Source organism: Pseudopodoces humilis, chromosome 1 (genome assembly GCF_049639895.1).
Source record: "Pseudopodoces humilis isolate 2021_Gansu_Grassland_sample_001 chromosome 1, ASM4963989v1, whole genome shotgun sequence".
Lineage (NCBI taxonomy): Eukaryota > Metazoa > Chordata > Aves > Passeriformes > Paridae > Pseudopodoces > Pseudopodoces humilis.
Genome location: NC_142200.1, coordinates 61,401,056 through 61,414,699, shown reverse-complemented (window position 1 = coordinate 61,414,699; position 13,644 = coordinate 61,401,056). Strand labels below are relative to the sequence as shown.

Here is a 13,644-nt window from a genome sequence, read left to right as displayed (position 1 = left end):
ATAAGAGGCAAATGCTTTAAAAAACCACAGGTAATAGTCCTGCATGGGTACATTGTTTTAGATCGGAACAGCATGTTTCAGTGGCAAGGTGATCAATATTTTTTTTTGCTTCTGTTTCTCTAATGCAGCATTCTGCAAAAGAACTAAGGTAAGTCACAGAGAAAATTTTGTTCTTATTGCATGACTTGTTTATGGTGATGTGGGAATAAACATAGCTTCAGAAATGAGTGTATGATCACTGTTTTGATAGAGCTCTTGCACATAAAAGAAAGTTAAACTGTATATTCTCATTTAACAAGAGAAAAATATTTCACAAATTTTCTCATACTTTTTTTCTGCCTTGGGACAGAGGGCAGGTTTGTGGTTTTATGGTTTTTTGAGGCTTTTTTAATAAATGATGCTGCAGTCAGATTTTCAAAATTTTCTGTGTCATTTCAGATCAGGTAATTTAAAAGCTTAGAATATACTATTCCTACTAATTAGGTCTTGAATACCCAATGGGCTTCCTTGAAGTGTGGGCATATCTACCAATGTCTAACAAAACAAAAGAAACAGGTGAACCATAAGGACCATGTATTTGTAGGAAGATGTCTGCATGTATAACAAGCATTTATGCATGAAAAAGGAGAGAACGTACATGGTAACATCCTGGAGCACAGCCTCATTTTCCAGCCATCTGAAATGAAGTTTAAGTTTAGTAAGCTTTTACACATCTTTTGTTTTGTGTATTTGGGCATTGCGTAACATGCATCAGAGAGTTACTGTAGTTCTGGTGGTGTAGGGCATTTTTGAATGGATTATTTAAAATTTCCCAAAAGGGAGCTCACTTTCAAGCATGTGCCAGGGGCTGATGGCAAAGAGCACTAGTGAAGTCATTGGGTTGCCTGGAAGGGCACCATGGAGAAGGGTTTTGCTTCCCTTGGAGCCAGTAGATAGTCAGGGAGAGTCATATGTTATTAAACATACTAATGGGAGACCCTCTGGTCCTGAAGACAGCTGCTGACAACAACTGTAGAGATAAAATTACCATTTTAAGTGGTTATGACTTTTAAGTTGGTATTTCCTGATGTAGAATGTAGAAACATGAGAAGCTTATTGTTTGGTTTATGTAGTTCCATGGCAGTGTTAAAAATAATCTGTGTAAGACGCTTCTCTTTCCTGTTTTTTAAGTGTAACTCTTGTCTCCCATTAGGAAGGTAAGCAAAATGTTTTCTTTTGACTGTTCAAGGAGGGTGGCAGTAGTCTCATGTGGGAGTGAGCACAAAGCAGTGTTAAAAGAAGATGTTGGGTTGCACTAAAAGTGTAAGTTGGCAAAGCAAACATATATAGAACACAAGTGTTTAATTTTCCAACTTGTGTGGTTTGCTCTGTGGTGGGTTTAGGCCCTGTAGGGTTTGTCTTGTTTGTTTAGTTTTAGCTGCCTGCAATCCCTGTGTGTCCGCTCATTTTCCACATTAAGAACTCAGGATATGATTATCATGGCTGGGGAAGAGCAGTGAAATTACACCTTGCTGAACTAACTCTTCTGAGATTTACTCTGCTTTATTCTTTTTGTCTGTGATATAATTACACTCAGTAACAGGGGCATTCAGCTTCTTGTTTACAGAACCTGTTCTGTTCTGTGTAATTTCAAATTTGGTTATGTGGCCAATACTAGGAATCAGTGGTTGTTATGTGATTGTGTAACTTATTTTCAGTTACTTTTGCCTCCTGAATACTTAAATGCAAATCCTTGTTAACTAGCCTGTTGTTTTTAAAATTAGCTAACATAATATTTTAAAATCTAATCTAAAAGTTGTGCACCTCTTCTGTCAGAGCTCAGCAAAATGAGTAAAGAACATTTAATATCACACCTAGTGTCTCCAAAGATATATATTGCCCACTTTCAAGATTTCTGGTAGTAAAATCTGTCTTCTTGTTCTGCCTCAAGAGGGTACTGGAGTCCTTTTGAGAACAAATCCTCCTAATGTTTCCCATTTGACAAACTGAGAAAAGTATGTAATCATCTTTTCATAAAAAAAATTGAACAAGTAGGTCCTGAGGGAAAAAGACATGGCAGACTCTTTTGTTCTGCATGAGTTGCTGGCTTGTTGGGCTTTAACGCAGTTTTTCATAGTTTCTACCCACTTCCTTTGCAAATACATTGGAACACAGTGTCGTTCCTAGGGGAAGCCATTGTGTCTGGCTGCTTCAGTCTTCAAAGTCAAGACGGTGCAGTTTTATTTCAAATTAGAAATTTGAAATTCAGAGATGTTACCATTGCATCCCTTTGATCTATTCCAGTTGATTTGCACCAGCTTTGGGATGGATCTCAGAGCCTGGCAAGATGGGTGTAGAGTGACTACAGAATATCTTCCTTACTTTAGACCGATGTTTTAAATATTCTTTTTTTTTTTTATTAGCTGAAGAATAGAGGAATGGAAAACTTCTGCTTCGATTATAACCCTACAAATGAACATCAAGTAACTGGACAGAGGGTCATACTCTACCCATGCCATGGCATGGGACAAAATCAGGTAAGAATAATGTTTTATTTTCATTTTGATTGGCACTTATGTTTATAATGTAAGGAAGTATGGTGAAGTTATTGGAATAGGGCTGAGAGAATGTGTTGCCACAGTCAGGTCATCTTAGTTTGAGTTTTGATTCTTGCACTAAATGCTTTTTGTTTTGATGTATCTTTATCTCAGATTTTCTTCATTCTGAGGATGTGTCTACCCAGCCCAGGGAATTTGTGCATACCTTTATTATGCCTTTCCACAGAGCTCAATAGCAAGGGTTAATAGCAATCAGTGCAGCTATAGTGCTCATAGGCCAGTGCTCGCTCATCTCCAAAACCCCTCTGAACTTTTGTCTGTCCATGCCTCTAAAGCCTTTAATAACATTGGAAACCTCACCTCATTCCACCTGCCTGTCATCATGTCTCTTCCACATTGTTCAAGAGGTTTTGGACCACATCTTCTCCTGTCCTTCTACAGAAATGTCCTCCTGGGCTTGGGCTCCACAATCCAGGAGAGCAGGGGTTCTCTTTAACACTTTCATTCTTGCTATTTTGTTTTTAACTTCTGAAGCTGAAAATGCTGTTTTCTTTCTCTATGTCGACTGAAACTGTGTCCTGCAGTGGTTTGTATTATGCCCATAAGCCTCTCTGCATAATGCCATGGTAAAAGTGCTGTGGGGCACCGTGTGCCAAGCTAGAATGGCTGTTTTGCATAGTTTTGAGTGACCACTTCCAGAAATTAAGTTTGGTGTTTGATGTGGGGCATGTATTTGCCTGTTTATCTTGATTTTTGGCTTCTAACCCAGATTAGAGTAAACACAGTACTTGTGATATGGTCTCATCTGTACTGAGTACCAAAGGTCTTGTGGGACCTCTTGTACATAACCCTGTGACAGCTTGGCTGGCTTGACTGTTTAGGTCCTTTTTAAACAAAAATTAATCCAAACATTCAGTTAGGATTGTTTGGAAAAAGGAAAAAAGGGAAAACAAAGTTTGGAAAGAAACCAGAGATGTGCCAGTTAATCAATGTATCCGTTATTGTTCTGAAATCTGCTTAAAAAAAACCAACATAAAAGCTCAAGGAGTGTAAAACAAGTCTGTATTGAGGAGAAAGCTTCTAATAAGAATTGCACTTTACATGAGAAAGGAGAAAGAAAAAGCAATGTACCTCAGATCTTAAAAGGAAATAGATTTGTTGCTAATAGCAAGTTTATTGCCTAAAGTATTATAACTATTATTTAGTATTATTTATTAGCTCATAACTGGTTCATGTCTTAAGTTTTGCCCTTAAGGCCAAGATGCAGGGCAAGGCAGGGGGTGAATCTTGTACCATAAAAGCCAAATGACAGATGAATGTATGCTGATTATGCTAAGCCCCGCCTCACACCTTTTACTCCCTCAGTTCAGATTTATGCCCAAGTTAAGAATACTTCTATAGACCTGTGTAGAAGAGAACTCAATAATCAGATAACCCAGTCAAGTCACTTTCTTGTAAGGTACACCGATTGCTTTTGTAGATTAAGAAGCATTTAATATATAGGATTACATACTAACATGCCAAAGGTATTTATAGATTTATTTTTCCTTCTATTGCAGATTACAGAGAGGAGAGGAAGGGGTTGCATTTTTTTGCATTTCTCTGAGCAAAAGGAGTTAGCTTAAATTTTATCCCTTTCCCCAAGAAAGAATAAAGACATAGGATAAAAGGTGAAAGCAGAAGTACAATTGAGAGATGAATTGTCATGAGATGACATTTTTACAGTTATCCTTTGTTTAGCTAGCACTAAGAGATTAACTGAATTTACTGCAAGACATCACATCACTGGGTATTAATGCTGTTCCATCTCAGCTGATGGTGCCGTGCATCCATGTATCTGTGGCAGCAGGTGCCAGGCTGGAAGCAGCGACACTCTTGGAACTGTGCAAACCGCTCCCTCTGCTGGCATCCAAGCAGGAGGAGGAAGGAGAAATGGAGAAACCACTTGACTGCAATATAAACCAATAAAGGAAAATATGAGATGACTCAAGAGAACTGCAGAGCCTGAGGAGGGAAGGCCAAACACGGGAAATGGGTAAAACAAGATTAGTGAAATGGGCAAAATGCAAGGGAGGGCTGGCAGGAGCCAGGGAGAAAGGGCCAAGGTGACAAAGGGCAGTAGTAGTTTGGGACAGAGGTTGAGCAACAGGCGATGAGCAGGGCATGTGCCATAGAGGAAAGAATAGGACAGGGAATGAACCAAGCAGAGTCACTAGAGAGCATTTTAGTGCAAAGGGGCAGGGTTTCTGAATGTGGGAGCTGAGATACCAGTTGGCAAAGGGGGGTGTGAGTAGGGGTGAAAAGTAGTTGCAAGAAAATAAATGGACAGCAGGAAGAGTTGTGGGTGGGGGAACAGAGGGAGGCTGAAATAAAACAAGATGTAGAAACACAAGTGAGATGGGAAATGGAGTTGGAGTTGCTGGACTTGCAGCTCCCTTTTCTGGCTCACAAATAGCTGTGAAACCTACCAGCAGACCACTTCTCTCCATTTCTTTCCCATCCCACCACCTTCTTGACAGCCATTCTGAAAAGGCAGCAGGCTGTTTGTTCCTTGTGGTGTGAATTCCTTAGCAGGTGACACTGTCAGGACCAAAACAGTCAAATCTTCCACATTTACATCCATCACTGTCTGCTGGTGAAATTATTGTGGCACGGTTTGGTCATCCTCCAGTATCAACAACCACAGAGTTTCAGAGATGTTTACTGACAACAGGCAGCCCTTAACTTCTCTTTGGCCCCTTGGAAGGGAATCTGCCGTCCTAATCCCAAACTCTTCCTGCCTTTTCTCCTTGAGTTTGTTCTCATCACTTCACTCATTACCTATATAGAGCTTTAGCAGCAAACCCTCATTCCAAGTTTTGCTCTAGTTTCCTGTCCCTCACCACAGGCAGGTGTATGTCTGTGTAGGGACAGCTGCAAAACTCTTCCCTGGAAACAGGTCTCCACTTAGTAACCTCTGAATATCTGTGTGCACTGCGCCGAGAGGAGAGAACTCTGTGCTCTTGGTTATTTATAACGTCCAGCATCTGCTCCTGTTTAACATCTCAGTGAATAAAACCACTCTCAGAAAACAAAAGTTCCTGGTAATTTGTTGCTGTTCTTCCTTGAGTCCATGGTCTAATTGGGAGGGTTTCCTTTACTCCTTTTGTGTGAGCATAAGAAAACTAACTGGAGGTTTTTTAAAGTCATCATGTTCTCTATCACAAGAAGTTGAGGATAACTCGGCAGTGTTAAGAGCTGAGTGCATATGGAAGAGAGGCAGGAAATGCACAAAATACTGGCTTCTTGTTGCTTGTACCTCATGCTGCTTATGTTTTGTGGGAGTGTCTGTCCCACAGATGAGAATGAAAGACTTTGAAATTAAGCACCAGTAAAGTGTTCTTCTGGGTATGGCTGGGAAGCGGTACAGAGGGCACCAATATGTGGTGGCAAGAAATCAACCTGCTGTGATAAGAGGATGGGAAAACACTGACTAGCAGTGTTCTTCCCAGAATCCCCTTTTGGAGCTGATAACATTTGACATAAATAGCAAGAGGGAAACACAGAAGTTAGCAAAGCCTTTGGGTTTTCAGCAGAAAAGAGTGTCAGACCTGGTAACCTCTCTGCTGGTTCAACCCATCAAATGCAAATGTTTTCCTGCATGCAAAACAACAGTAGCCAGGCACAGAGAAGGATGAGAGTGTTTCAGGGTCCAGTGAGGTAGCCAAAATCTGCTGCTGGTGCCAGTACCAGAGGGACACTGATGCAGCTGAGGCATAATCCTGTAGATTGTCCAGAAGCCAGGGACACTGGGAAAAAGGCCTCATTAAGTTCCCAATAGCACTTAAGGGAATCTACTAATTTGCAGAAGGAAAGAAATGCAGTAAGGCTACTAGTTATTGGGGCATGGCTTAGCTTGAAAATGCTTCCTTTCTGCTGACAGAATGCAAGAAAAGAGCACTAAAAAATCTTTTGAGGAGGAAGATATTTATTTCCTGTATTACCAGAGCTTGGAAAGGCCCAAAACCTGAAGTATTTCTTCAGTTTGAAGCAGTGTAGGGTAATGAACTGTATTATGTTCATTGGGCAACAAGGCAGGAGTGCCTGGTTGCTAGTACTGTAATTCCATTCCTTAAAGTTATCCAGAAATGAACCATTTTACTTGCTCTTCTTCAGAAACTGGTGCAAGTCCTTGAGAGACCATTCAGGAAAGATATCAGTAGTAAGAAGTGCTCTGATCTGCTCCATTTATTCTTGATGCATCTGGTACAGTCAGCAGCTTGCAAGCTTTCACTTATAATACAAATTGCTAAAGAGTTATTATATCTAATAAATCCCCTAACGAGCAAGGCTCTAAATATGGCTTTGTGGAAGTGGCAGCTGTAAAATATGTCCATCCACACACAACTGAGCAGAACTGAGGCTTTTTCTTTATTCACAAGCCATTGGATTAAAATGCATGTCCCTGTAGCTCACTGTGGTGCCCAAAGCAGTGAGTTTTCCATGTCTTAATCAGGTAGTGAACCTGGGAATGAAGCCTAAAGGCCAGAGAATAGCTGCTGCCTATTAGGGTAAATAATAATAATAACAATAATAGGACCAATATTCACACAATTTGCTTTTATTGTTGATGAGATTTTTTTTTTTTTTCCAGAAAGCAAATATAAAGGTAGTTCAACCTACATTGTAGGAATAGATCTTAGCAATAGGTTTCAAGGGAAAATCATGGTCTCTGGGGTCTTACATCAGCAGGGAGACTTCAAACCTGATGTTGCTTTCTCAAAACACTCATTTCCCTTTGTGGTTTACCACAAATGAATGGTGGCAAACAGGTGAGTTCTGGGGGCGGGGGTTGGTCACTTGAATCATTGCTGGAAAAGAAAAGCCATGGGTCTTCCCAGGATGATGCAGTGGGCAGCATTGGTCAGTGTATGGCTGTGGCAGCCACCTTGACAGAGAAATTCCTGATTATAACAATAGGAGGGTAAAATAGATTTAGTGAAACAACTATTATCAGTGTAGTCTAGATCAGAGCTCTTACACTTGGAAATGGATGGCTGCAGGTTTTGTAATCACACAGTATTGTTTATACTGAAACTCCATTTCCAACTCCTCATTCAAGGTTATTAGCCTTGGTGGTTGTTAAGGATGTTTCTGTGGTAAGTTCAAGTATATACATTTCTCAATTGGTACAGGACCCTTTGAAAAGCCTTACAGTCTCCAGGGGAGAAATAAAATAAAAGAGGATTCCTTCTCTCCCTCATTGTTTTATTGGTCTCTGCTAATGCAGCTGTATTATGGGTAATAAGCAATTTTCTGATGTTTAAAAAACTCTCCTCTACTTTATTGAGTATAATCTAAATCAGATATAAACACACATCCATGCACTATAGTCATCTAAATTATTTATGAGCTTACTAAATACAAACAACTCTCAAACTCTGCTGTCGCTCTATTAGGAACAGCGAAAAGAACGACACAGACTCTCAGGGGAGTCAGATCAGGAGAATTCCTTAGTTTATTACTTTAGACTTGTTTTATAGACTAGTTCGTGGAAAGTACAGAAAGGAAACTCTTATTGGTTAGTAAACTGCTACATCACCATCATTGGTCAGTGGTGTACACCACCTCCTGACTTCTCCTGCAAGGAAAGCAAGAGGACAGACAAACAGCACCTGGCATGGCTGTTTTCTGTTTCTGAGGATTGTTTTGAAATCCTCCTATGAATTTCTCAGGCTAGCTCTCAGTCAGGATCGAGCTCTGTGTAGCCTGTAATAGCTACAGGCACTCTGGTTCAGATTTAGCATCCATACTCTGACACTCTTTAATGAAGTCTAAAAGTTGGCAAATGTCCATGATAAGTATCAAATTTTAAGGAAGTCCTCAACTGTAACTGCTACAGAAGCTAGGAGTTTCTGAGCATGTTCATAACACTTCTGTAGAATATTGTGCAACAATTGAAGATAGTAAATTGTCTTTAAGGAAGTTTTTTTCATGATTAAAAGCAGCTGAAACTGATTTGCTTCAAATAGTACCTTAAAACTTTATAGAATAAAATGTTCATCACCATGCATCCTTAGTACTGGAAATGAACCTGGATCAAGCTGCATTTGAATTATGCAGTGAGCAACTCCTTAGTTAAAAGTAATATTACTTTGTGATAATTGAATTAAGAAGGCATAATGTCATCATAGAAACTCTTTCCTATCCTTTTTTTAAGGGAGGCATAGAATGTGAAAGTCAAATATTACAGTTGAATTTTGGAAATTCTTTAATGATGGAATGCCTGTTTTCCAGGACTTTTGTTCAGCATTTAATGCATTTTAAGTGCTACCAGAGTAAAGCAGTGCTGTGATGAGACTGTTTTTCTGTAAAATAATAAGCAGCACAACTTAAGGACCCTTGAATATTTCTGGCAGTATTTCCCTTCACAGCAGCAACTTTTGTTCGTGAACCTAATTATAGTCTCTTAGTATATGCTTCTTTATAAATACCCTCTGTGTACATATGGAATGACTGCTGTCCTCTGTTTCTTCTCTTGGGTTTGTAGTTTTTCGAGTACACATCCCATAACGAAATACGTTACAACACACGACAACCAGAAGTCTGTGCAGCAGTCGATTCGGGGACTGACTACTTGACAATGTACTTGTGTCAAGAAAATGCCCACAGTGTTCCTGAAAACCAGAAGTTTATTTTCAGAGAGGTAAGTGTGCCTGCTTGGGTTTGGGTTTAGTTTTTTGGGAGTGGGTGGAAGGAGAACTGTTGAATTTTTATATTTTTATCTTACTGCAGACATTGTGCAGGCCACAACACTGGTACAGGTCTCTGGGAGACATAGGCTATCAGGGCTTTTAATATCTGAACACAGAAACAGGATAGTAGGCAAAGAGTATTCCAGTCATAAAGAACAGGAAGATGAGAGGAAGGAAAGCATCCTTGTTGACATCAAGGAGGTTGGGAACATTCTCTCTTGCATGTCACCCCTACTGTCTTCTCCTGAGACTGAGGTGCTTCACTATGACCCTTCCCCAGCCAGTCATATGGCTGGCCTACTTCTGCTCTCTTTTCATTGACTTATTTCCCTGTATTTATATTACCATAGATCCCAAATACTTCACACACCACCATTACTTTGTGCTCTTTCCAGCTTTTAAGCAGCTGCCACTACAGAAAAACTTGTGTTTGGTAGTTTTGAATCTGTAAAGAAGCTCCTGGATGCCTAAGAGAAAATAAGCTGGATGAAAAATTATGGCTTTGGTCAGGTTCTGGAGTGTTGTTATTTGGCTAAGGGAAAAGGTCACATAATATATCAAAATGGTGTATTTACATAATGTGTCTGCATATTGCATCTAATATCTACAGGCTGCATGGCTGACAAATGTCACACTTCAATACTACCACCAGTGACAGGTAGCAGGGCAAACTTGCAAAAAATAAGATGAAAATTACTGTCCATTCCCTAAATCTAGTCCAGACTGAAGCTCACAGTGGTACTACTAAATAAAAATGTTTCAAAGGTTGACTTTATAAATTATGTTTTATTTTTAATGTTGACTTTTAACAAAATTGCTCAAGGTCATATACATTAATTCCTAAGATGACATATATTGAAGGATCTTTAGTCACTTCAAGAAGTAATCGAGAAAACAGAAAGTTTCAAATGGTGAAAATGAAAAAAATGGAAAACAGTTATGGAATGCATCTATTTCCACTGTATTCCTAACCATTAATTTTGGCATCTGAGACTTTAGGAATTACTTTAAATATTCTTTCTCGTGATCATTTTGTGCCTGTGTGTGATTTGAACATACTGCTCTGTTCCAATTCCTTTGCTGCTGCTGCATTAAATCAAAGCCACCCGTGGTCTGCATCTTTCAAGGCGAGTGATGGGTGAGGTGTCAGCACCACATTTCTTTTGCTTTGTGCCTAGCAGTGTCAGACAGCTGTCCTTATGGATGGAGCATAATCAAAGATTTGAGCGGCCTTCCCAGCAGCTTGGCAAGAACAGAGTTCTTGCGAACACCAAGTCAAAAATGAGTGAGATGGATAGTGATTAATCCACTCTGAAATTTGAATTATCATGACAGAAGCAGGAAAGTAATTCAGCAGCTGAGTCTGTCAGCAAGTCTGTGAGCAAGCACACGCTGCTGGGCATCAGGAGCTGCAGCTCAGGATGCAATTAAGCACAGCACTCCTGATGACGGAAGGAGCAGATTTCCACAGGAGTCGGGGTTACACTCAGAAACAAGGTGTTGGCATTTTGCTTTCAAAGCTGCCAGGGGCCTTGGGACTGCTTGCATGTGGGAGTGTCACCCAGGCCAAGGGGATGGCCTCAGATCAGGGCAGTCCTCCATGGCTGGCTACCCTGCCCTTTTGCAGCCCGCCATCCTGACAGTGCTCCTGGATTGGAGCATGGACTTGAACTGGAGATTACCATAAAAAAAGGTCTCAAAATGTGTTCTTTAGGGAATTTGACTGTGGAGGCCTGTCAGACCTTACACCTCTGAGGCAGCTGTACTGCCCTTCAGCAGAGGAAATGAACTCCACACACATCTTGCAGGCAAGGGGCATGCTTAGATAGTTTTACTTTTTCCACCAAGAATATACCCTATGAAGAGATAGGAGAATTTCTTGCTAAAAATATGTCCAACATTTTTGTTTAATGAACAATATTTATCTTTTACATACAAAATGTGCAATAAATTGATAAATATGGTTAATGCTTGTGCTTGGCTTAGTTATTTTCTGTCGTATTTTGGTCCAGTAACAAAAGGCAATGAAAGCAAATGTTAGCACATCCTTTACATGCTGAGATGTCACTTCATGAATCACTCTAAAGCAATGTTGATGTCAGTTTACCTAAGTTTAAAAGCAGGATCTTCTGATAAAGTTTCAGACATCTTCAAGTTAGGCTTTGCCGAACAACCCCATTGGAAGGATATGAGGGATATTTATTTGTTTCAAATGTTTTCTGTTGCTTTAAAACACAATGAGATGTCTGCAATTTTTGGGACCTGAAAAGCAAACTTTATTTCTGTCTTTTGTAGGACGGTACCTTGTTTCACCCACAAACCCAGAAGTGCATACAAGCCGAGGCAAACGCTCACAATGGGAACCCAGCACCAATGTTACGACCTTGTACCAACTCGGACTACCAAAAATGGTCCTTCAAAGAAAGAAGTTGATACAGATGTTGTCTAGGATATAGCTGAATACAAAGAAAAATGTTCTCTTTCTAGTCAGCAGTTAGTCAGCCTTTTGAGAATCTCATAAGTGATATATTTTTGTATGGAAAGAACTGTAATTAGTTGACAAGCCTTGGATCTTGTTTCCTGGAGCTTTAGAAGGCACTAAGTATTGAGAGCTTCATAAAGTGCCACAGAATCTGCTCCTTTTCTCTTTATTTGGCAGCTACATAACTGCTTCTGATGTGTCTTAGGTTCTTTTTACAAGTGACAATATATTTTTTTAATCTACTGTGTGGAAGGTAAGGCAGTCAAAATAATTGCACTAATGTTAATCTGCCAATAACTTAAAATGTTTATTTTTCTACTAAAACATTCTGTAGTTGGGTTTTTTTAACAGATAGTAGTTAATAATTATTCTTGTCTTTTAAATACCAAGAAGGTAAATGTAGGCCATATTCTGCCCTAAGAGACTCACACAAAGCCCTCACTGAAGACAGTGTGGGTTTACACATAAAGGCAGAGTATGTCTGCATGTTTTTGCACAAATAACAATCTAGATGCATACAGATTGCACATGCTTGACAATACTATACCTTAAATGTTCTGACAATTTTAGATGTTCATGGCACTTGACAAGTTTCTCATCGTGCTTAAGATAGGTTTGGGAGTAAAATGGGGACTTTCTCATCTTTCTTAAAGGCAGAAAGCAACAATATTTAAAGGTGATGCTTTGGGAAAAGCTATTTAGATTTATATGGGCCCAGCTATGTGGCTGTGTCCTAGAATGCACAACCAACTTTAACATTATGTGGATTTTCAGTGTGCATAATACTTTCAAGATAAGACCTACCAATAATTCTTTTGTAAAAATTTCAAAATTATAGTTAGAGAAAATGAATCCTAAAATTGAAGTGTTTAAGTAACTCATGTAAAAATGATTATATTTTAAAAACAGTTTTGCAAGTGATTTCTGTGAAATGCAGCTAGTATTAATACAAAAGGGATTGTCTTTGGGGTATAACTTGCATTTTGTCTGGGAACACCTGTTAGATGAGCTGACCCTGCATATGGTCCTGTTGAAAACAAAATAATCTGCACCAGCACAGGATAGTTTGTGCCCTGGAGTGTGGGATCCGCCTTACCCAGTCAGACAAGGAGTGTGTGTATAGAAATGCATCTGGCCATTGACTATCAGCATTACCATGTTGATTAGAAGGGTTTCAGCTCATAAGAAGAGTTTCTTCCTCTGTCAGATGAAGGAATGATTATGTGTAGAAGGATGAAAATTTCAACTTTTTTCCCCTCAGAAGTCTTGGCATCTGTTTTGATTAGTTTGGTACATGTTTTGTTATTTGCTCTTGTTCATGCTTTCTATAAAAAATGTACAGCCTTTTCTTTGAATCCCCATAAGCTCATGCCATTTTGGCAAAACTATTTATATGATTGGGGTGTGGAGGGAGGGTTTCTGCCCGTAGGAGATACACGTATGGGTTCTTCCAAGGTCTTCCTTACCTATGTAGATAGAATGTTTTTGTGAGCACCTTTGAAGTTTTGTCTCTGTGGGCTGAACTGATGAAACTGATGTTAGAATTAATAAAATATTTTGTGATTAAGTAGAGTGGGAAATGTCTTATCAACTATTTTTCTTTTCTTGTGGTCAGTGGTTTTCGTTTAATCATATTGCTGATGATCTTTAGACCCAGATCCCTACAGCTCTTGGGAAAAGACAGCTTTATTTTACGGTGCTTTAAGTTCTGTTTCCTGAACTCAGTAATGCTTCTGTTCATCTGGATAGCAGCAGTAGTTTACATTTTGTGGAGCCACAAATCAAAAGTGGGTGGCTGCATGAGAGATCAGCAAGGATTTTCTCTTAATTTCTGCTTTGCCTCCTTGACTGCTGATTGAACAATGTTAGTAGCTGATAAAAGCCCGCCTAC

General features: G+C 39.5%; 1 protein-coding gene across 1 annotated transcript in view; it reads left to right on the top strand.

Annotated features, from left to right (window-relative positions):
- Window positions 1-13,320, top strand: part of GALNT12 (polypeptide N-acetylgalactosaminyltransferase 12) — a 47,076-nt gene extending 33,756 nt beyond the window's left edge. The window contains exons 8-10 of the mRNA XM_005517459.3: window positions 2,403-2,516; window positions 9,067-9,222; window positions 11,567-13,320. Coding sequence (XP_005517516.2) covers window positions 2,403-2,516; window positions 9,067-9,222; window positions 11,567-11,704 — 408 coding nt within the window. The 3' untranslated portion in view covers window positions 11,705-13,320. The remainder of the gene's footprint in view (window positions 1-2,402; window positions 2,517-9,066; window positions 9,223-11,566) is intronic.
- The last annotated feature ends 324 nt before the right edge of the window (window positions 13,321-13,644 follow it).